This window comes from Salvelinus namaycush, unplaced genomic scaffold, assembly GCF_016432855.1.
Source record: "Salvelinus namaycush isolate Seneca unplaced genomic scaffold, SaNama_1.0 Scaffold1099, whole genome shotgun sequence".
Lineage (NCBI taxonomy): Eukaryota > Metazoa > Chordata > Actinopteri > Salmoniformes > Salmonidae > Salvelinus > Salvelinus namaycush.
The window spans coordinates 15,395-40,433 of record NW_024057785.1 but is presented as its reverse complement, the minus strand read 5'-3'; the positions used below and the strand labels follow the sequence as shown (position 1 = coordinate 40,433).

General features: G+C 46.4%; 1 protein-coding gene across 1 annotated transcript; it reads right to left on the bottom strand.

Moving 5' to 3' along the window:
- Positions 1-507: 507 nt before the first annotated feature.
- LOC120035696 lies at positions 508-23,759 on the bottom strand. Its single transcript, XM_038982260.1, has 4 exons — positions 23,226-23,759; positions 17,998-19,742; positions 11,702-11,866; positions 508-753 (listed from the first exon to the last, which is right to left on the bottom strand). The coding sequence occupies exons 2-4, from the start codon at positions 19,678-19,680 to the stop codon at positions 508-510; spliced, it is 2,094 nt and encodes a 697-aa protein (XP_038838188.1). The 5' UTR covers positions 19,681-19,742; positions 23,226-23,759.
- Positions 23,760-25,039: the final 1,280 nt, after the last annotated feature.

Sequence of the window (25,039 nt, the reverse complement as noted above, 5' to 3'; positions counted from 1 at the left end):
CCCACCAGTATATGGAGCGGTACTTTACCACGAACAGTGATTAGCGTTTACCCACCAATTATGTTTTACCACTACATCACTGAACAGGATGGTATTATGGGCCCAGCGGATTGGGGGTCTTCAACTTGCCATTGTATTTCTGTCTTTCTGGTGGCTCAAAGTTAGAAGATGTAGGGACACGCAGTCCAGTAGGTGGACTGAATAATTTCCTTGAAGTTTACAACGAGACAGATCATTCTGCATCAGTTAGGATTAACGTGGCAACGTTTTACAAAACAATTTCACATTTCAGTATTATTTATTTCTTCTTCTTCCATGTCTTGTTAATTAAAAGGCCTGTCTCCCACCGACTGAGAAAAACCCCTCTATGTTCTGCCCAGTTTTTGGAATACCTAATGCAATCCACGGAACCTTGAATCGGCAGGAAATAAGAGATTTCCGTACAGAGGTCAAGAAGAAGTTAATTTTTTCCACATCCTGTTCCAAAAACAATCTTTTTTTCTCTCCTCATTTCTTTCCCTCTCCTGTTTGACCGTGGCTGAGAGACTGAGCGGCTGAGAGGCTGAGAGGCTGAGAGGCTGAGGGGCTGAGAGGCTGAGGGGCTGAGGGGCTGAGAGGCTGATGGGCTGAGAGGCTGAGAGGGGCTGAGAGGCTGAGAGGGGCTGAGGGTCTGAGAGGCTGAGAGAGGCTGAGGCAGGCCTCTGTTTGTGCTCCTGCAGCTGTGTGTTCAGGCCTCTGTTTGTGCTCCTGCAGCTGTGTGTTCAGCGCAGATTGGCCTCAGTCAGGGTCAGGGACAACAACACAGCAGAAAGCCGACTAACTCGGCCATGACCGGACAGTATACCCACAGAGCCACCCCCATGTGACATTGAAATACTGCTGGTTTCCCACCATGCTGTTGACGGACTTTAATTCAACTTTTGTCTGTAGAGCAACAGAGGAATGTGAAGGTAAGCCATTGTAGGCCCGTATGCTAAGTTATAGATATTATTAGCATGTAGAAGAATGGATGTGAGGGAGAGGGAGGGAAATAGATAGAGAGAAAGAGGGAGGGAGTAATATTGTCAGAGATGGAGAAAAACATGGTATACGAGAGAATGTGTGTGTGAGAGAGAGAGAGAGAGAGAGAGAGAGAATGAGATCCAGCTCTATATTGGCCCATTGGAAAGCGAAGGTGTGGTTTCTGGTTGTGGATAAAGGATGTTTGGGGACTGTGTGTTGGTGGCCACTTGCCAAACAGGACAAGACAGAGAGAGAGAGGAAGGACAAGCGACAGCTACAGCCTGTGGCCTTATCACAGACGCCTCAGCACAGCTATTGTCCACATCCACACAAGATAAATAAACACATGCATAACTAACCCAACAGGCGATAAATCAAAAAGTAGTTCCTCTTGTGTCCATCTACAAGCATCTAAATTCACTTTTTTCTTGCATAACCCTTTGGACCTAACAGGTACAAGACCACTGGGACACTTGGAATTCCAACACCTAATTACAGCATTACATCACGCACTGTCAAACAGCGACCGAACAGCGGCGAGATATGACAGATGGTTTGTTTTGAGCATGGTTGCCAGGGAGATGGAAGACAGAACAAATGCCAAGAGGTTGGATGGTTATGGGATGGTTATGGAATGTTGAGGGGCGATGGAGCTGCCAGAGTTTGTATAGGTCTGATTCTTTATTTATTTTTATTTAATATTAAAACATACAATATACCTGCATTGAAGCCGCTCAACATTTACATTTACATTCAGTCATCTAGCAGACACTCCCATCCAGAGCGACCCACTGGAGCAACCTGGGTCAAGCGCCCCTATCTGCCCAAACTCCCAACCGCCAGGCCACCAACCATCCAAGATCCCCCCCACAGTTCCCAAGAGCTGCCCCTCAACCATCCGAGATCCCCCCACAGTTCCCAAGAGCTGCCCCTCAACCATCCGAGATCCCTCCACAGTTCCCAAGAGCTGCCCCTCAACCATCCGAGATCCCTCCACAGTTCCCAAGAGCTGCCCCTCAACCATCCGAGATCCCTCCACAGTTCCCAAGAGCTGCCCCTCAACCATCCGAGATCCCTCCACAGTTCCCAAGAGCTGCCCCTCAACCATCCGAGATCCCTCCACAGTTCCCAAGAGCTGCCCCTCAACCATCCGAGATCCCTCCACAGTTCCCAAGAGCTGCCCCTCAACCATCCGAGATCCCCCCACAGTTCCCAAGAGCTGCCCCTCAACCATCCGAGATCCCTCCACAGTTCCCAAGAGCTGCCCCTCAACCATCCGAGATCCCTCCACAGTTCCCAAGAGCTGCCCCTCAACCATCCGAGATCCCCCCACAGTTCCCAAGAGCTGCCCCTCAACCATCCGAGATCCCCCCACAGTTCCCAAGAGCTGCCCCTCAACCATCTGAGACCCCCCTACAACCCCCCCCCCCCCCCTGAAAAAACCTCTCCCTCCACTCCCCACCCCCACAGTCCCCCCCAAGCCACCATCCCCCAATGTATAGGTCAGAGTTACTATAAGTCAGAGTTTGTATAGGTCAGAGTTAGTATACATAACACGTACATCTATGTTAGAATCTGGGGTGCTACATTTAACAGACGGTTGAGGGATGTCTATGCATGCTGCACCATAGGGCTCTGGTCAAAAGTAGTGCACTATATACAGTAGGATAAATGGAGCCATTTGGGACATAGCCTATCTGTTGTGTAACAGAAGGTCTGTTTTTTGGCGGCCCTGTGCTGTTGGGGAACTCTTCTCCCAGAGAGTGATTGATATGTTGTTTTCGACTGTACCATTTAAGGGGCCCCTGCCCTGACATGTGACATCCTCTACTGCTGTCACAAACCCCCTAAGAATAGCACCATGTTAAAACGCACCACACAACAAAAGACTGGGAAGCCACTATGACACACCGCATCAGCCATATTTTATATCAAATCATATATGATCTTAGAAAATTGACAATTTCACGTTACATGACCAAAAGATAAGACAATTTAACAAATAAGACATAAGGCAAATCACCACAGAGCCCCCCACATACCTCATGATGACAAACAATCACATCCCAATTTAACTTAATTTACCTTAATCCCATTGCCTATCCGCTACAATTTAACACCTCCGTTTAAATAGCTCCCGCTACAACGCAAAGTCAGCAACCTGCCACGGCAACCACGAGCATGAGACCAAACAATAACAAACTTTACTGCCGAGAGAAAGACACCTGCTATGGTGCACCAGCCACCACCACAACTACAGCCCCACAAACAACACACAAGAATGAAAACCACCTGCTAGGTCAGAATACACCGCACACAGAACCCCAACGACAATACAGCGTAGCCAAGAATAGCCACTCGCTATGGCACTGTCACTGGACACCAAGAGGGAATGCCACTACAATTCGTACATTGTGACAAATACAGTACCTTAGTCAGTGTCCATTCAAAACAACACGCCGAAGCCGAATGTCAGGATTCTAGGACTTTATCACTGTTACATAAACACCAGTTGTCATGAGAGAACACCATTTTGGCATGCTTGATGAAGGCTGTGGGGTGGTGAAGGTTATCACTGCTTACTTAGAATGCATTTTCGTTTATCAAAAATGTTTGTTTTTAAAGATGGAGTTTAGTCTTATCTCCACCCAAAAGTCAAACCATGGAGACAGACTGGGAAGGTATAACAGTATAGACAGTGTGTGTGTGTGTGTGTGTGTGTGTGCGTGCGTGTTCGTGTGTGAGAGAGGGGGCATTTAGCACAGTGACCAATCTCCCTTGTATTTACCTGGTAAGACACACACACACACACACACACACACACACACACACACACACACACACACACACACACACACACACACACACACACACACACACACACACACACACACAGTGCAGACCACCGCCATCAACAAGATAAGGAGGGAGTCTCGCTGTTGTGGACTTCAGCCTGCTATGAGAGTAGCCATTTGCTCCATTGTCATGTCCTAGAAACAAATGCTGCATCAATGGAATATCTGTCTACATGTTGAAAATACTGCTCATAAACTGTCCATTATAGACCTCCCCCTCATTCATTTCCTGTCTATAATCCAATCGGATGCTCTAATTAAATTAGCGTGAATTGTGGGTTGTGTTCAGTTTGGTACTGAACTTTGCAGACATGAAATACAATGAACAGACATGCTATAACTTTTGGAAAGAGACATGTTCGATATGAAATACAATGAACAGACATGCTATAACTTTTGGAAAGAGACATGTTCGATATGAAATACAATGAACAGACATGCTATAACTTTCGGAAGCCTACGTGTTAGAGATTAATGTCTGCAGTGCACACCCTAGGCCTACTGAACGCGACTGTGAGCAACTCGTGTCCATTGATATCGATGCTTTGGTTAGCAAGTCAGCGCGTTAGCATGCTAATAAATAGCTGTTTCGTTTAACTTAGCTGGCATGTGAGCATGCAAATAGATAGATATTTTGATTAGCCTGCTTGAGCCTTAGCATGCTAGCAACTTTGTTTAGCTAGCATGCTAAGCCTACGTGTTGGAGATGAATGTCTGCAGTGCACACCCTAGGTCTACTGAACGCGACTGTGAGCAACTCGTGTCCATTGATATCGATGCTTTGGTTAGCAAGTCATGTGAGCATGCAAATAGATAGATATTTTGATTAGCCTGCTTGAGCCTTAGCATGCTAGCAACTTTGTTTAGCTATTCAGTGTGTTAGCATGCTAATAAATATATGTTTTATTTACTTAGCCACTGTGGTAATATGCTAAAAACTAAGTTTAGCTATCCAGCGTGTTAGCAGTCCTAGTTCATAACCCACTTCAGTGCAGACGTTAGCCACGTGCTGAGGGTTCACTTTTGAATCCAACACGAGCCTGACCAGGATCAGTAGCAGGATCTCCTCCTCTGTTGTTATTTAATTACGTTAGCCAGACCTTTGATCTCTCTTTTCCCTTTCTCTGCACATTTCTCCCTTTCTTCTCGTCCCATCTCAGACCTAGATGGTGACCTATTTTCCATTAGAATTCCTTGGGCCTACACCCCTCGAGTGGCGGGACATCTTCGTTACGAGGGGTCGCTCACGTTCCTGCCGTTTGTGTGGATATGACGAGACAGGAATGAGTGATTAGGCCTGCCACTTGATAAATGAGTCAGTCTGTCTCTATCACTCTCATGCACCCCCTCTCTATCTCTCTATCGCTCTCCCTCTAAGGGCGTACCAAATGGCACCCTTAGGGCGGCAGGTAGCCTAGTGGTTAGAATGTTGGGTCAGTAACCTAAAGGTTGATGGATTTAATCCCTGAGATGACCAGGTAAAAATCTGTTGTTCTGCTCTTGAACAAAGCAGTTAATCCGCCCCATTTTTTTTCAAAATAACCATTGCATTTCTGTTCAAAATGTTGTATCAAGACTGCCCAAATGTGCCTAATTGGTTTATTAATTACTTTTCAAGTTCATAACTGTGCACTCTCCTCAAACAACAGCATTGTATTATTTCACTGTAATAGCTACTGTAAATTGGACAGTGCAGTTAGATTAATAAGAATGTAAGCTTTCTGCCCATATCAGATATGTCTATGTCCTGGTTCTTGTTACTTACAACGTCATGCTAATCACATTAGCGCACATTAGCTCAACCGTCCCGAGGGTGGGACACCGATCTGTAGAGATCCTTTTAACCCACTGTTCCCCGGCAGGCCGTCATTGTAAATAAGAATTTGTTCTTAACTGACCTGCCTAGTTGAATAAAGGTGAAATAAAATACAAATTTAAATTCCCTGTACTTTGGACCAGGCCCCATACTCTTTCTTTCTTTCTTTCTTTCTTTCTTTCTTCTTTCTTTCTTTCTTTCTTTCTTTCTTTCTTTCTTTCTTTCTTTCTTTCTTTCTTTCTTTCTTTCTTTCTTTCTTTCTTTCTTTCTTTCTTTCTTTCTTTCTATTTTTGCTCTCCCTCTCCCCGTTGTTAAATTATTAAGAGAGGATTGCCCTCCTGACTATCCCTTGCTCCTCCAGTAAGTACAGTAGGAAGGTAAGATGGAGGGGGAGGATCTGGAGGAGGGGTGAGGTTATCTTCTTTTATTAGAGGGGGATCATCACACATACACAGCCTCTGTGGGAACCAGGGAGAAGGAGCATCCATTTCCGTTTTGGGAATTCTCAAACTGTGGGAATCCCATCAGGCCTTTCCCACAGGAATACCTCCCACAACGGACTAATCAAATGTCTCAGTCAGTCATCCCCCCGGAATCGATCGGGGTGGAATGTTCCGCTAATGACACCCTACCCATATGCCATTGCATCTGGAGACTCCCAATATCAAGAGAGGGGGGTGATGGAAATCAGGGGAACTCAGTGCTCCTTCACCATTTTGACTTTGCAGCTTTGCCATCTTGTGACGACCTATACCTTTCCTTCATTCAAAGGGCCAGCTGTCTGTCCAGCGTCTCCTTGTCCTATCAGAGTTGATTGAGTGGGCATCTCACCACTCCAGTTCCTGAATAGACCCCTATCCTCTTAACCACTCACAACCTCTTCAGACAGTCATCACCTCTTCACTTCAATCCATCACTCTCTGACTCCATGGGATCTCCACTGTAGAGGTGCCCAGAATCACACACACACGCACACCTTCACACACACGCACGCACGCACGCACGCACGCACGCACGCACGCACGCACGCACACCTGCACGCACGCACACCTGCACGCACGCACGCACGCACGCACGCACGCACGCACGCACGCACGCACACACACACACACACACACACACACACACACACACACACACACACACACACACACACACAGTCAGTCAGTCAGTCAGTCAGTCAGTCAGTCAGTCAGATGCATGCACGCACGCACGCAAACACACACACACACAGATGCTCTCTGTTTCCTCTGACTAAGTCCTTCTCCAACGTCTATTAGGCACAGTGAGATCTCTGTTTACTTTAGCACATCTATTTAGTTTGTCTCTTGAGTTCGTCTCTTTAGCTTGTCACTTTAGCTCGTCTCTTCAATTCGTCTCTTCAGCTCGTCTCTTCAGCTCGTCTCTTCAGCTCGTCTCTTCAGCTCGTCTCTTCAGCTCGTCTCTTCAGCTCGTCTCTTCAGCTCGTCTCTTCAGCTCGTCTCTTCAGCTCGTCTCTTCAGCTCGTCTCTTTAGTTTGTCTCTTTAGCTCATCTCTTCAGCTCGTCTCTTCAGCTCGTCTTTTCAGTTCGTCTCTTCAGCTTGTCTCTTCAGCTCGTGGAAGTCTGTCTATAAGGCCTGGAACAGGTCTGCAGTTACAACATCACTAAAGAGCACGAAGACATATGTCTAAGAATAAAACTATAAACTTCTCATCTCAACCTTTGGTCTGTAAACCAACACTGTATGATAGAGGATGAATGTGAAATGCATGTAAAAAATAATAAAATAAAAACCAACCTTTTTTATCTGAAACTCTTCTTCAGGTTTTGACATATATAACACATTAACCAGGAGAAAAAAGAAACGTCCCTTTTTCAGGACCCTGTCTTACAAAGATAATTCGTAACAATCCAAATAACTTCACAGATCTTCATTGTAAAGGGTTTGAATACTGTTTCCCATGCTTGTTCAATGAACCATAAACAATTAATGAACATCCACCTGTGGAACGTCACTAACAGCTTACAGACGGTAGGCAATTAAGGTCACAGTTATGAAAACTTAGGACACTAAAGAGGCCTTTCTACTGACTCTGAAAAACACCAAAAGAAAAATGCCCAGGGTCCCTGCTCATCTGCGTGAACGTGCCTTAGGCTTGCTGCAAGGAGGCATGAGGACTGCAGATGTGGCCAGGGCAATAAATTGCAATGTCCGTACTGTGAGACGCCTAAGACAGCGCTACAGGGAGACAGGATGGACAGCTGAGCATCCTCGCAGTGGCAGACCACATGTAACAACACCTGTACAGGATCGGTACATCTGAACATCACACCTGCGGGACAGGTGCAGGATGGCAACAACAACTGCTTGAGTTACACCAGGAATGCACAATCCCTCCATCAGTGCTCAGACTGTCCACAATAGGCTGTGAGAGGCTGGACTGAGGGCTTGTAGGCCTGTTGTAAGGCAGGTCTTCACCAGACATCACTGGCAACAATGTTGCCTATGGGCACAAACCCACCGTCGCTGGACCAGACGGGATTGGCAAAAAGTACTCTTCACTGACGAGTCGCGGTTTTGTCTCACCAGGGGTGATGGTCGGATTCGGGTTTATCGTCGAAGGAATGAGCGTTACACCGAAGCCTGTACTCTGGAGCGGGATCGAATTGGAGGTGGAGGGTCCATCATGGTCTGGGGCGGTGTGTCACAGCATCATCGGACTGAGCTTGTTTTCATTGCAGGCAAACTCAATGCTGTGTGTTACAGGGAAGACATCCTCCTCCCTCATGTGGTACCCTTCCTGCAGGCTCATCCTGACATGACCCTCCAGCATGACAATGCCACCAGCCATACTGCTTGTTCTGTGCGTGATTTCCTGCAAGACAGGATTGTCAGTGTTCTGCCATGGCCAGCGAAGAGCCCGGATCTCAATCCCATTAAGCACGTCTGGTACCTGTTGGATCGGAGGGTGAAGGCTAGGGCCATTCCCCCCAGAAATGTATGGGAAGTTGCAGGTGCCTTGGTGGAAGAGTGGGGTAACATCTCACAGCAAGAACTGGCAAATCTGGTGCAGTCCACGAGAAGATGTACTGGAGTACTTAATGCAGCTGGTGGCCACACTAGATACTGACTGTTACCTTTGATTGTGACCCGCCCTTTGTTCAGGGACACATTATTCCATATCTGTTGGTCACATGTCTGTGGAACTTGTTCAGTTTATGTCTCAGTTATTGAATCTTGTTATATTCATCCAAATATTTACTCAACTTATGTTAAGTTGGTGAAAATAAACGCAGTTGACAGTGAGAGGACGTTTGTTTTTTTATATATGGAAGAGGAATGACAACAGATAACACAGAAATCAGTTTTTCCTGTTTAAAGATACAAAGCCAATCACCCATCTAGTATTTTGTCTGGATAGCACAGTTCTCTGCTGATAAATAACAAATAACTCACGAGATTAAGCGATAGATTCTGTATAACGACCTTCTTCCATTCTCAAGTGTTGAATTACTTGTTAAAAGACCATAACCTTTGAAATAAACTTTTTAACTGTTTTTTGAAGAGGAGCGGAAGTGAACCCTGGAACCCCAAAGAACTTCCGGTGCTTTTGTAAACAACAGATAAGAGCATAACCTTTGATATCATCTCTTTTTAACAACTCATAATGTTGTATGTCTTTCTATGTGGCAATTTGTCAATAGAATAGCAGTGTCTAATTCAGCGTCCCCTCAATCACAAGACAACAGCCAAAAACAAACACTGGATAAAGTGATTCAGTCTCAGAAGATTTGTCCAAGAAATGGTCAACCCACCTGTGTGTTCATTGTGTGCTTGTCCCAAAAACACAAAGACAACACAGTCAGACAGAAAAGCCATTAAGTGAGCGACTGAAGAGGTCAAGATGTAAATCTCTCTTGAACAAAGTCCCACCCCCTCCCTCGGCCCCCTTCGCCCCACTTGGTCTGTCCTGTCACGACCCCAGCCCCCCCCCCCCCCCCCCCCCCCCCCCCTGACCCTTTTGTTGGGGCGAGGCGGCTCAAGACCCAGGAACCTGCTAATTACGGGCTTTAGCAGTCTGCCAAGGAACCAGGCCCTCGGAATGACTGGGCCACATTCCTACCAGTCAGAGTCACTCTGTGTGTGATTGTGTGTGTGTGTCTGTGTGTACGCGTGCATGTGTGTTCGCTGTCTGTCCATCCCTCCATCTGTCTGTGAGAACCTCTCTGGGTTTTAGTGCGTGACTTGTGCCTTGCCAGCTCACTAAGTGCACTGCAAACACTCCTCAAGGGACTGTATAGTAAACAGACACAGACAGAGGGATTGGAGGGACTTGAGGTGTGTAAAGAAAGGCAATAAGCCTTCTCTCCCTTCTCCGATGGGGTCTAAACCTAATCACACAGTTGGCCTGGTGTTAAATGCCCCGTACCTTCTGCTATAGCTGCTCAGTTGAGCGACCAGCCGGCCGACCCATTAAGAGACAGATTTCAGGCTGAACAAAACCAGAGATTAGAGACAGGTGGAACCAGAGATTCATTAAGAGACAGATTTCAGGTTAGAATGAACCAGAGATCCATTAAGAGACAGATTTCAGGCTAGACAAAACCAGAGATCCATTAAGAGACAGATGCCTGGGTTAAGGCGTAAGCGTCACAATGATTGACTGATTTACCCCAGTCTTGGGTTTGGTCCCGGGAGCAGCAGTCGGCCTAGCGGAGGTCAGAGTAGTGGATACTTGATGCTGTTGTGGAGTATTCACAGACCGAGAAGTGCTTGACACTGTCCCAACGGCCTTTACTGAGTCTAAATCCACTTCCTGCAACTGAGGAAGGACATTGATTGGTTTAGAGATACACTTTAGAGCAATAGTTTATGGCTATTTCTATTACTTATTATCCTGAAGCTAGCCAGGTTAGTATTAGGTTATCCTAAAGCTAGCCAGGTTAGTATTAGGTTCTCCTGAAGCTAGCCAGGTTAGTATTAGGTTCTCCTGAAGCTTGCCAGGTTAGTATTAGGTTCTCCTGAAGCTAGCCAGGTTAGTATTAGGTTCTCCTGAAGCTAGCCAGGTTAGTATTAGGTTCTCCTGAAGCTAGCCAGGTTAGTATTAGGTTCTCTTGAAGCTAGCCAGGTTAGTATTAGGTTCTCCTGAAGCTAGCCAGGTTAGTATTAGGTTCTCCTGAAGCTAGCCAGGTTAGTATTAGGTTCTCCTGAAGCTAGCCAGGTTAGTATTAGGTTCTCCTGAAGCTAGCCAGGTTAGTATTAGGTTCTCCTGAAGCTAGCCAGGTTAGTATTAGGTTCTCCTGAAGCTAGCCAGGTTAGTATTAGGTTCTCCTGAAGCTAGCCAGGTTAGTATTAGGTTCTCCTGAAGCTAGCCAGGTTAGTATTAGGTTCTCCTGAAGCTAGCCAGGTTAGTATTAGGTTCTTCTGAAGCCAGCTAGGTTAGTATTAGGTTCTCCTGAAGCTAGCCAGGTTAGTATTAGGTTCTCCTGAAGCCAGCCAGGTTAGTATTAGGTTCTCCTGAAGCTAGCCAGGTTAGTATTAGGTTCTCCTGAAGCTAGCCAGGTTAGTATTAGGTTCTTCTGAAGCTAGCCAGGTTAGTATTAGGTTCTTCTGAAGCCAGCCAGGTTAGTATTAGGTCCTGAAGCTAGCCAGGTTAGTATTAGGTTCTCCTGAAGCTAGCCAGGTTAGTATTAGGTTCTTCTGAAGCCAGCCAGGTTAGTATTAGGTACTGAAGCTAGCTAGACTAGTATTAGGTTCTCTTGAAGCTAGCCATGTTAGCATTAGGTTCTCCTGAAGCTAGCTAGGTACTGACTGTCTCCTGTAATGTCTAGCTAGTTACTGACAGAGCCATGTATTTAGAGAGTTGGGACATTGAGGTTTCTGCATTATGATGCATTTTCATGACACTTCAACATTATATGGCGGCCATGTTAGCTCCCCATTAACATTACATGGGGAATATTTAAACAATGCTATGTAACTGAATGTCTAGAATTAGAGACAATATTGTAAATGGTAAAAGTTGTCTCTGTGTACTGGTACTGACCCGTCGGTGGTGTCTTCTGAGCGTGGGGGTGATGGCCATGGAGGAGGTGGAGGAGGAGGAGGAGGCGCTGAGGGCCGTGTCGATCTCCTGGTCCAGTTGGTCTAGCTTCATCAGCAGTAACACCATGGAGTCCAGACGAGAACGCTCCTGCTCCTCTCTAGAACTCTACAGGTGGGAGGTAGCGAGGACGGGAGGGAGGGAGGGAGGTAGGGAGGGAGGGAGGGAGGGAGGGAGGGAGGGAGAGAGAGACAGAGAGAGAGAGGAAGAGAGGGAGGGAAAGATTATTTGTACTTAAAATTTCTGGTAACATTGATTTACATTTTAATAATTTAGCAGACGCTATTATACAGAGCGACTTACAGGATAAATTAGGCTTAAGTGCCTTGCTCAAGGGCACATCGACAGATTGTTCACCAAGTCGACTCCGGGATTTGAACCAGCAATCTTTCTGTTACTGGCCCAACTCTTTTAACCGGCATCTTGCCGCTCTATATTTGACTATTTTTGATTCAAGGAGAACATCAGTGATAATGCTAGATTTATGTTGTGTCTTTAGTGGGCATAAACCGCTAAAGGATACTCTAGTCCTCGGTTCTTTCTTTCTTCTGTTGGTCCTTCCACTTTGTGGTTAGATGCAGCTAACTGACTATCATCTAATTAGCCTGTTCATCTTTAGTCATGTCCTCTCTTGCTCTCTTTTTAAGGGAAGGGAGCAGGTATATTTATTGCCTCACGTCAACTCTAATATTTAATACATAACACAGACAGGGACTTCACTGTTTAGTTACGTTTTTTCTCTTAGTCCTCTGAAAGCATTACGTTGAGCAGTTCTCCTATGTGTGTTTGATTGAATTGGGGCCTGGTGAATGAGACAAGAAAGGTCTGATGTAGTGCATGCCAGAGATATATATCAACTAAGGCTTTGATTCAATATCCTGTAGACCACAGAAAGACTTTGATAGAATCCTGGGATGGGATCCTCAGATGCACTCAAATGAATTGGGCAACCTCTCCTGCCCTCTCCTTGTCTCTCTCTCTCTCTTTGGTTCTCTTCCACCATTCCCTCCTTTTTCTTCTTACATTTTCCACCAAAAAGCCCCCCCCTCTCCAATTATATATTTTTATATCCTTTTTTTTATTACCCTCTCTTCCTGTTGTCTTTCCTCCCTTCTCCTTGCCACCACTCTTTCACTTTCTTCTTCACTCACTTATTTTGTTCTCCTCTGTTAACCTGCAGGTCTTATACTGACCTCAGGTGGTCTGTCTGTCATAGCAGGTCTTACACTGACCTATCAGGTGGCCTGTCTGTCATAGCAGGTCTTATACTGACCTGTCAGGTGGCCTGTCTGTCATAGCAGGTCTTATACTGACCTATCAGGTGGTCTGTCTGTCATAGCAGGTCTTACACTGAACTATCAGGTGGTCTGTCTGTCATAGCAGGTCTTATACTGACGTATCAGGTGGTCTGTCTGCCATAGCAGGTCTTATACTGACCTATCAGGTGGCCTGTCTGTCATAGCAGGTCTTATACTGACCTATCAGGTGGTCTGTATGTCATAGCAGGTCGTACACTGACCTCAGGTGGTCTGTCTGTCATAGCAGGTCTTACACTGACCTATCAGGTGGTCTGTCTGTCATAGCAGGTCTTACACTGACCTAACAGGTGGCCTGTCTGTCATAGCAGGTCTTACACTGACCTATCAGGTGGTCTGTCTGTCATAGCAGGTCTTATACTGACCTATCAGGTGGTCTGTATGTCATAGCAGGTTGTACACTGACCTCAGGTGGTCTGTCTGTCATAGCAGGTCTTACACTGACCTCAGGTGACCTGTCTGTCATAGCAGGTCTTATACTGACCTATCAGGTGGTCTGTCTGTCATAGCAGGTCTTACACTGACCTCAGGTGGCCTGTCTGTCATAGCAGGTCTTATACTGACCTATCAGGTGGTCTGTCTGTCATAGCAGGTCTTACACTGACCTATCAGGTGGTCTGTCTGTCATAGCAGGTCTTATACTGACCTATCAGGTGGTCTGTCTGTCATAGCAGGTCTTACACTGACCTCAGGTGGCCTGTCTGTCATAGCAGGTCTTATACTGACCTCAGGTGGTCTGTCTGTCATAGCAGGTCTTATACTGACCTATCAGGTGGTCTGTCTGTCATAGCAGGTCTTACACTGACCTATCAGGTGGTCTGTCTGTCATAGCAGGTCTTACACTGACCTATCAGGTGGCCTGTCTGTCATAGCAGGTCTTATACTGACCTCAGGTGGCCTGTCTGTCATAGCAGGTCTTACACTGACGTCAGGTGGTCTGTCTGTCATAGCAGGTCTTACACTGACCTATCAGGTTGTCTGTCTGTCATAGCAGGTCTTACACTGACCTCAGGTGGTCTGTCTGTCATAGCAGGTCTTACACTGACCTCAGGTGGTCTGTCTGTCATAGCAGGTCTTATACTGACCTCAGGTGACCTGTCTGTCATAGCAGGTCTTATACTGACCTATCAGGTGGTCTGTCTGTCATAGCAGGTCTTACACTGACCTCAGGTGGCCTGTCTGTCATAGCAGGTCTTATACTGACCTATCAGGTGGTCTGTCTGTCACAGCAGGTCTTACACTGACCTATCCGGTGGTCTGTCTGTCATAGCAGGTCTTATACTGACCTATCAGGTGGTCTGTCTGTCATAGCAGGTCATACACTGACCTCAGGTGGTCTGTCTGTCATAGCAGGTCTTACACTGACCTCAGGTGGTCTGTCTGTCACAGCAGGTCTTACACTGACCTCAGGTGGTCTGTCTGCATTAAGACGTGTGGCATCTTTCTCTTTTCCCTTCTTTTGATTTTTCTCCTTGTTTTCTCCTGCCTCGCTCTCTCTCTCTCCCTCTCTTCCTCTCCTCTCTCCCTCGCTCTCTCTCTCTCTCTCTCTCTCTCTCTCTCTCTCTCTCTCTCTCTCTCTCTCTCTCTCTCTCTCTCTCTCTCTCTCTCTCTCTCTCTGTCTGTATCCCCCCTCAACTTTATCCCTCTCCCCTCCCCTATCCTCCATCCTTCCTCTCCTCCTTTTCTCTCCCTCCATCCCTCTTCTCTCCCTCCCTCCATCCATCTCTCCTCTTTCTCCTCTCTGGGTGGGGCTTTCTGCTTTCTGTGACCATCTACAGAAAGAGCTGGGATGACATCATAAGGGCTGGATCATTAGTTCCAAAGAAACCCTGTTACAATTTGCACAAACAGACCTCTGGAACCATTTTATGAGATGTGTGTTTGTGTGTGTGTGTGTGTGTGTGTGTGTGTGTGTGTGTGTGTGTGTGTGTGTGTGTGTGTGTGTGTGTGTGTGTGTGTGTGTGTGTGTGTGTGTGTGTGTGTGTGTGTGTGTGTGTGTGTGTGTGCATGCATGTAAGTGTTTGTGAGGAGATGGGCGTCCTTCTGTCTTATTGCAAAATGTTCACTGGATACACAGACCTTATCTATGTAGCCTATGTAATGTAAATGTTCATGGCATGATGATGATGCTTAACTTTTTCCTCTATGTAAGGGCTCGCTGTGTGCGTCACCGACGTCTCGCTGCAATCCAATGTGACAATGCGTTTCTTTGTGGAGGTTTGTTGAATGAACATAGACGGCTGGGTCAGAAGTCAACAACAACAACAGCAACAATGATGGGGTAAAAAAACAACATGTGTTATTTGAAGGGGCAATTCCAGTGGTTTTGGTTTTCCTCACAGTGTTGTCTTCGGGGGTTTCTCTCTCTTACACAGTTAGACACTTCCTGTTGTTGAGATGGGAGACAACACCATACTGTATGAACTGCCTAAAACCTCTCGCTTGTCCCTGGCCTCAGGTGGTCTGTCTGCATTAAGAGGTGTGGCATCTTTACCTTTTAACTTTCTCTTTCCCCTCTGTTTTCTCTCTCTCTCTCTCTCTCTCTCTCTCTCTCTCTCTCTCTCTCTCTCTCTCTCTCTCTCTCTCTCTCTCTCTCTTGTTATTTCTCTCTCTCTCTCTCTCTCTCTCTCTCAGTCCCCTCCCCCCTCTCTCTCCTATGTACTCCAAATGTAGAAGTCTAAAAATAACCATATTTGAGACCGTATCTGGTTCTGTGTTGTTGCTGTGTTGATGAAGCAAATAAGCAGCTTTGTACAATGATCCATATCTGAGCCATCTCTCCTTCATACGCTGGGGGTGTATAGGACACTGATATTTTGGATCCGTTATATGCCTCAATTGCCTTGGAGAAGGATGACGGAGAGAGAGAGAGAGAGAGAGAGAGAGAGAGAGAGAGAGAGAGAGAGAGAGAGAGAGAGAGAGAGAGAGAGAGAGAGAGAGAGAGAGAGAGAGAGAGAGAGAGAGAGAGAGAGAGAGAGAGAGAGAGAGAGAGAGAGAGAGAGAGAGAGAGAGAGAGAGAGAGAGAGAGAGAGAGAGAGAGAGAGAGAGAGAGGAAACCCTGAGTCAGACTTGTAGCTTCTCTAACTGACCTACTCCAGTGCATATTTGTTAATAAGTAAATCGGCCGGACGCAGCGCAAAAGTACTCAAACGCTGTGGTAATGTCAGACAACTCTTTCCCATATGACAAATAGATTGTCTTTGCAAACTCCCCACCTTTAGATCACAGTGGAATTATTTTCAGTCGGAGATTGAAACTGGAGATGTCCACAATAAGAGCTTCATGGGTTTTCTATGTTTTCTGAGGACAGTGATCCCACAGGCTTAGGGATGGTTTTTGGCACTGACAAATGCTACGCAAATGTGATATTTATGTTGAAGCAACGCCACATCAAGCCTCGAGGCATTATGCAATTTCACAGCCTTTTGACTATCCGTCTACAGATTGCACTGGAGGACATCATCGGTGTCAACGCATGGGGCATCATCGTTTAGATGAGAAAAGTTAAAGACTACACCCATTACTCATTCAACAAGGCAATCAACCTCTCTCTCTTTAGAGGCCATCAGGGACTACATCCGTTTAGAAAATGTCACATCTCTGACCGCTAACTACGTAGGTGTTTCACCATATGTACGGTGAAATGGCTTGACGTTGTGGCAAGGCGAGCGACAACCACAACAGGGAAGAGCTCACAGTATGGCCTGGAAGGAGCCTAGTACGTGGCATGAGTGCTGTGCTTGGGCGGAGTCCCTCTCCAATGTGCCTACTTAAAAACAAGCAGACTCGTAAATAGGCCTAACGACACTGTAAATAAGGTTCTGTTGTGGTTGTTCGCTAAGGGCTAGCACTACAGTTAATAGGAGATAAACAGTCTCAGGTATTTGATATTTGGTTGTTGCCATCAGGCTGGCACTACCGCTAACTATGTACTAACAGCCTTAGGTGATTCCAGACAGGCTAGCACTTTGGCTAATGGTGTATAAACAGTGCAAGGTATTTGGCATTTGACAGGGCGAGCTAGTACCGTGGATAATGGTGTAACAGTGCAAGGTATTTGACAGGCTAGTAGGCACTAAGGTTAATGGTGTATAAACAGTGTGTGAGGTATTTGGCTCAGCGCGGTTTGAGTCTTTCACCTCAGGGATGCTAAGCTAAGGCTGTTCTGGCTGCTGTAGCTACTGCCACCCAGCGCTGTGTGCAGGGGTGGACTGGGACCAGATATCGGCCCGGACATTGAGGTCACCACACTAGACCATTTCTTTCCAAATATTAGCCCAAAAATGTTTAGATCCACTGAGCTTAAGATGGACCAGCCCATCTGGCATTTGCCAGAATTGCCCTTTGGCCACTCCGTCTCTGGCTATGTGTTTCCAATGCTCTCACACACAACTTCCATGCCCTTATAGGAACTTGTTTTGCAGCAGAACATTGGGAAAGTGTCGAACATTTTACAGATCCCCAAATGTAGTCACAGATGGGTAAGCATGTGAAAGTGAAGTCATTGTTTTCCGAGAGGCACGCCAGGCACAGCGCGAGACATAATGATTTGTGTGCTGGACTTAACGTTCACCACCGCCCAATAACTGACAGTAAGAAAGGGATTACAGTACTACTCAGCACACACTCATAAACAACAGCAAAGTACGGAACATAGTGTGTGTACACACGGACACTTCCAGACACACTCGCACAGACGCCCGCCTCCACCACCCACCCACCCACCCACACACACACACACACCCACACACACACACCCACACACACACACACACACACACACACACACACACACACACACACACACACACACACACACACACACACACACACACACACACACACACACACACACACACACACACACACACACACCAGCAAAGCCTGACCCCCATGCAACGGAGAACTGAATTTATAGCTTACCTTTCTAGTGCGAAGTTTCACCACATGGTCCTCCCCCTTGTCATCCCCGCATCTGGCCTCTCGCTTCACGTCTGAAGCCTTGTCGCCAAGGTGAGTGTTGCCGTGGTTGCCTGGATGCGTTACTTCCTCAATCGCCTCCGTTACAGCTTGTGTATCACCGTGTATTACAGCTTGTGTATCACCGGGCCTGTCCTGTTCTTTCGGACCGTCGGCTGCCTCTAAAACAGGTGACTCACCTAATTGTTTAACAGGGGCTTGGTTTCCATGGCATCTCTCCAGCAAGGGCTCATTTGCCTCCTTAGGACACGTTGGTTGACTGAGAGTGTCCATATTGGGCAGCCGGGCTGCTGGAGAGGTGGATATACCCATGTCCGAAGCCCCCTGTCTCCCCAGTAGGACTGAGTCATCCTCTGCTTCAGATTGGTTCATCTCATGGATGGTGTTCAGCTTTGAGCCACCATCGCTGTGCTGTCCTTGGGCTGTTACAGCCGAGGTTAGTTCTTCAGAACACGTTGAGTCTTTGGACCCCAAGCCGCCACTCGTATTCTTCGTAAATTTATCACCACTTTCATACATTTTCCTCTGAACATTCAATCCGTCAGCACCTTCAACACTATCCTCCGCCTTCCATTCTAAGGCTTTACTCTCAACGTCTACCCCCATAGCTTCCCCCTCCATAACGTCTGCAACAGAAGCCTCCAAGATCTCCACGTTAACATCTGATATTACATCACTATTGTACTCTGGTTTGTTTGAGGAATCCAAAATGGCCGCTGGCTGTATTACTCCTGTTCTTTTACCCGGGTCAGTAATGTTGCTTTCATCCAAGGTGGAGAGGTCCTCTCGTGGTTCAACTTCAGTATGAGGAGACTGGGTCTGTGTGTCCACTAAGGGTTCTGGAAGTCCAACCTGACCGTCTGTATGGTCGGCCATTGTCTCCAGGAGTTCTGAATGCCTGCCAGTTTTCTCACCAACAGAAAAGGCCAGTGAAAATCCATTGTCCGGACAGATAGAGACCCTTTGTCCTTCGTCAACAGAGACAGATTGAACAATGATTGCAACGCGGTCGTCAACAACGTTGGGATGCTCGTTATCATCGGTGCCATCCTCAATGTCATCCTCATCCTCATGACCGCTGTCTGCAGTGCAGATGATGTTTGGCTTTGGCTGAAGAATCCCATTGCCCAGGTCACAGTGAGATTGGATGCCAACTGAGTCCACACCAGCGTCCGGCATTCCTCCAGGTTCAGACTCTGTCAGCCTCCTGGTGAGGTCATCATCATCAACAGCCACATCAGAGCCGTCTACCAGCTCAGCCTGGAACACAGGGACAACAGTTGAATCAAAGTCGCCTGCTGACATCACGTGCCCCGGCTCAGAGTGATCGCCATTGTCCTCCACGTTGACCGAGGTCACAAACTCCAATTTGTGACCCGACCCATTGTTGAGGCCATCGGGGCGTGGCCGGTGACAGCACTCCGGCATGGAGGCACATCGTTCCCTGCGCCCCTGCTTGGACCCCTCCGATGCCAGCCGAGGCCCGTCGCCGCTGACACCATGGCAACAGACCAGGTCCAGGTCGTCGTAGCTGTACTGTAACCCGGAGCGGTGAGTCACGTGATCCTCCCAACTTCTTTTCCGTATGACGACAAGCATGGTGGGCGGACTCCCACTGCTAACCATAGAGCCCTTTAAAGACGTAGAACCAAAATGGCGGACCAGAGAGTGCAGTTCTATTGAGCTTCCTGTAAGAGAGAAAGAGAGTGGGCGGGAATCAGTTACTCAGGTTATCAGTAACTCCGGTTATAGGTTACTCAGGTTATGAGTTACTCAGGTTATGGGTTACTCAGGTTATGGGTTACTCTGGATATGGGTTACTCAGGTTATAGGTTACTCAGGTTATGAGTTACTCAGGTTATGAGTTACTCAGGTTGAGTTACTTAGGTCATGAGTTACTCAGGTTATCAGTTACTCAGGTTATGAGTTACTCAGGTTATGGGATACTCAGGTTATGGGTTACTCAGGTTATGGGTTACTCAGGTTATGGGTTACTCAGGTTATGAGTTACTCAGGTTGAGTTACTCAGGTTATGAGTTACTCAGGTTATGGGGTTAGCAAACTTTAGGGAGGAGGGGTTAATAAGAGTACTGCAATCATGTTCTGTTTGTGTTCTTTGCGATATTATAAACTGAGTTGTCTGTGTATGCTGACATGGACCCTGGTCATTGCTATAGTTGTGAACCCAAGCTGACATGAACCCAGGTTACTGCTATAGTTATGAACCCCATGTCAAGCCTACATGGAACAATCCTGAACCTTACAGGATTTTAACATTACAAAACAGAATAGTTAACTGCAATGGCTACTATGAGACAGTATAGAGCATCTTTCCACTTCTGGTAAACCAAGTTCTCAGACAGTGGTTTGCTTTTATTTTCTCACTATTATTAAAAGACATTTGCATCTGGCTGGAAGTGTGCTGAGACTTTTTCCATAATGTTTTTTTTACATGCGACTGGTTAAGAGAAGAGAGTTGGTTCTCATCCTAATTTCAACATTCCCAGACAAGACAGTGAACCCGAGTTCAAACTGTAAACATTGGACACACATTACACTGAGACAGTCCCTATCAACTACTGTACAGATGTAGGATATTCATTTGAGACAGTTTGTTACATCAGGAAAATAATCCTGCAACAACAGGAAATGTGAACTATTATGTGGTTTATAATTTATTGATATTTTTGGAAGGGGTTGATACATTTGATACAAGGGAAAATCAAGTCCGAAATTTCAAAGTGGAAATTACAAACTTCAGAAGCCTTTTAAAACTTCAAATACACTACAGGTTTTACATTTCCTGCAATGCAGGACAGTTCTCCTGGAACAGGGTGATCAGATTAAGATCCTACATGTGTACACATTAAAGAGCTGGGAAGCCTCCATACATACCCCTTTCACCTATGGCTAAATACATTTTGGCAGAAGATTTCCACCATGAAGTCTAGTCAAGGATTTAATGAGTATGACAAAAGAAGAGGACCAACAACGCCCCGGGGCAATTTGTCCACATCAGGGACGAGGTCGTCAAGAAACCACTGTGCGTCACATGACTCTAACCCATTCATAACAGAACTATTAGTGTGTCTCACCATCCAGCTTGTGAATGTGTCTGTGTGTGTTTGTGTGTCTCCTTCTGCGAGCCTCTGGATAGCCACATTCACTGTCTGGGAATGTCCGAGGGGAAGAGGCTGCCTGAAGGGCCTACATAATACGCATTATAATAAATCACATTCACTGTCTGGGAATGTCCGAGGGGAAGAGGCTGCCTGAAGGGCATACATAATACGCATTATAATAAATCACATTCACTGTCTGGGAATGTCCGAGGGGAAGAGGCTGCCTGAAGGGCATACATAATACGCATTATAATAAATCACATTCACTGTCTGGGAATGTCAGAGGGGAAGAGGCTGCCTGAAGGGCATACATAATACGCATTATAATAAATCACATTCACTGTCTGGGAATGTCCGAGGGGAAGAGGCTGCCTGAAGGGCCTACATAATACGCATTTTAATAAATCACATTCACTGTCTGGGAATGTCAGAGGGGAAGAGGCTGCCTGAAGGGCATACATAATACGCATTATAATAAATCACATTCACTGTCTGGGAATGTCAGAGGGGAAGAGGCTGCCTGAAGGGCCTACATAATACGCATTATAATAAATCACATTCACTGTCTGGGAATGTCAGAGGGGAAGAGGCTGCCTGAAGGGCCTACATAATACGCATTATAATAAATCACATTCACTGTCTGGGAATGTCAGAGGGGAAGAGGCTGCCTGAAGGGCCTACATAATACGCATTATAATAAATCACATTCACTGTCTGGGAATGTCAGAGGGGAAGAGGCTGCCTGAAGGGCCTACATAATACGCATTATAATAAATCACATTCACTGTCTGGGAATGTCAGAGGGGAAGAGGCTGCCTGAAGGGCCTACATAATACGCATTATAATAAATCACATTCACTGTCTGGGAATGTCAGAGGGGAAGAGGCTGCCTGAAGGGCATACATAATAAGCATAATAATAAGTCCGTAACACAGTTTTAGTTTTTGGTTCGAAAAATGCCAAGCGACTCAACCACTTTATTGAAATCTTAACCTTAACCCTAATCTTAAATAATTGTTTACTTTGATGGGACAATGTTGTTGGCCTATGTCGTACCTCAGTGATGGAGGAGACAGGCAGAAAGGCAGACAGGCAGAGAGAGAGAGAGAAACAGACAGGGACATGCACACAAACAGACAGACAGCCTCCACTATGGCTTAAACAGAGCAGCACAGTAACATAAGCAACCATTTCTGTTAAAGAAAAAAGGTAATTGGCACCATTACGACAGAAGTGATAAGAAGGAAGGATTACAATGGAGGATTCTTTAAAACATTGTGTCAATCTATCAAAAGCTGAGGAAGTTGCCCATTAAAAAAATTAAAGAAGCATATATTCCATAAATCACGTCACAATATGGTCTTTGCTTTATATTGGAGACAACAAGGTTTTGAAAGACTTCGGTTTGACATCCTATTTCCTATGTAGTGCACTACTTCTGACCAGGGCCCATAGGGATCTGGTAGTGCACTACTTCTGACCAGGGCCCATAGGGATCTGGTAGTGCACTACTTCTGGCCAGGGCCCATAGGGATCTGGTAGTGCACTACTTCTGACCAGGGCCCATAGGGATCTGGTAGTGCACTACTTCTGACCAGGGCCCATAGGGATCTGGTAGTGCACTATATAGGGAATAGGGTGAAATTTGTAATCAACCCAATATCTGTGTATATTATTGCCAGCCGGCCGTTGAATGGTTCTCTGAAGACCCCCACTGACAGATGTAATGGAACGGCTGTGAAGGCTGTTGCTAGGAGATCATATCGCTCATCCACCATCTGCACTGAATGGGAAACTCTTCCTAGATCTGTCCTCTGGCCTCAACAACTGGAGCATCAGATTACCATGTTAATCATCATCTCTTTTCAGGGACTGTTCATTTTGACCATTTTGACTGCCTTGAACTTGGAGTGACGTTTGAGCTGTGAGCATTCTATTACCGGTAGAAAAGGTGTGTGTGTGTGTGTCTGCTACTATTAGGGGGAAAGCTGCCAGAGGAGGTCTCAAAACAAGATTCTAGTCAGACTCTAGACTCTAGTCAGTCTATACCTTAAGCATCCTCAGGACTGTTGTTGGATGGAGGGTGACCCGGGGGGACTTCCTCCTCTGACGTCAACTGGCCCTTGAGTTAGGGAGGGCACTGTGTACTTCTTACAACTTCTCACACAGAAGTGAAATGTACTCAATTAGCGTAATCCATGTGCCACTTCACACAACATGCCTGGATGAGTTACTTCACTGTCAATACTCCACCAGAGTACAGAGGGGTACAGTCACAGTCCCACACAGTAGCAACATAAGACTGAATAACAGAAGATAACACAGGATGAACACTATGGGGTTGAAGAGTTAGCCATCCATCCAAGTCAGGGGAGAGACAAATCCAATCCTACAAGCCTTTCTCAAGGAACGAATCCCCCTTTTCCTGAGATGTCGGTCCTAGTTCCAGGTCCCGAGGAATGCTCTCAGGGTTTGCGGATTCAAATCAAATCCATCGCTGACGTTACCCTTTTTGGGAGCAGAGAGCAGGGAGCCCCCGGAGCCAGCCGAAAATCCGGTGCGCGGTATAAAGTCCAAAGATAGCTTGAGCTTCCATCTTGATCACATTAGGGGTTTCACTGACGCTGAACGACTGGAGTATGGGTGGGGTGGAATGGTGGAGTGGGGGGAGGGGGTTCTCTCACTCTCCTCCTCTCCCTCCGTCCAATCCCACCTCTTCTCTTCTCCGCCTCCTGGCTGGATTGACAGGGAATTTCAGTCACATCCTAATCACTGTCTTTCTCTCTGGTTCTCTCACAGCTCCTCCAAGGCTCTCCACGCCAACCAGATCGTCTCAGCTGTTTATCCTACTTTCTTACTCCTCCTTCACAGAGTTAAGACAACTTCCTCTCAAATCACCCTCCCTTTCTCAAGTCACACTCTCCTCTCTCTCTCTCTCTCTCTCTCTCTCTCTCTTTTCCTTACACTCTATCTCCTTAAGCTGGGAAAGACTCCCTCCAGTTGGTTTTGATTAGTAACAGACAGACCACTGTGAAAACTCAGGCCTTGGGCCAAGTGAGATTGCAGTAATGTTTTGGCAGGGCTTTCAGAGAGGTTTTATTTTTAATATGTCACCCTGTAACTGTACAAGCATCATTGCACAAACATCTCGACCTGCCCAAAAAAAGACATTAAAGCATGACTTGTTTTCAGACATTCCTAGAGAATATGCCACTTTGTGCGAGAACTGCTAACTTCGCTGCCTACGAGCTGTGTGCCTTTTCTTTACAGGACACATCTGGACAAAGTGGTAGTTTGACTTCAGAATCACTGTGTTTTTAGGAAGTCTTCAAAGCAAAACATCTTACCGCATTTTTGAGTGCCGACCATTCATTCCCTAATATAGACATGTCATTTGTTGGGAACGCTACCGACACTTGAAATGCATAGGCTCTGATTTCACAGCTTCATGGTGAGAATATCTCAAGCGAAATCAAAACGGCATCTCTTACCAAACCAAAAAACGTAGGAAACCCTCCGTTTAGTTGTTGTAACTCTGGGAGAGCTCTGTAGACTGTCGTCCTGTAAAGCACTGAGGGGTTGTAAAAGGCACTGCAGGACTCCACACTCAGGCATGGTCTCCCCCCACCCTCTGTAAGGGTCTCACAGGCCCAATCTAGACTGACTTACAACCAGGAGATATGGTCTGTGTGCTTCAAACCATCAGAATGAAAAGACCGACCATAGGAAATGTGACTCTTACAGTCTCACCTGGCTAACTTACCTGTCATTCCAATTCCACCATTTCCATTCACAGCCTCTTGGTTCTTGATGATAACATCTATGATTGTTTTCTGTTGGGTTTTAGAAGTATGGACCTGAGG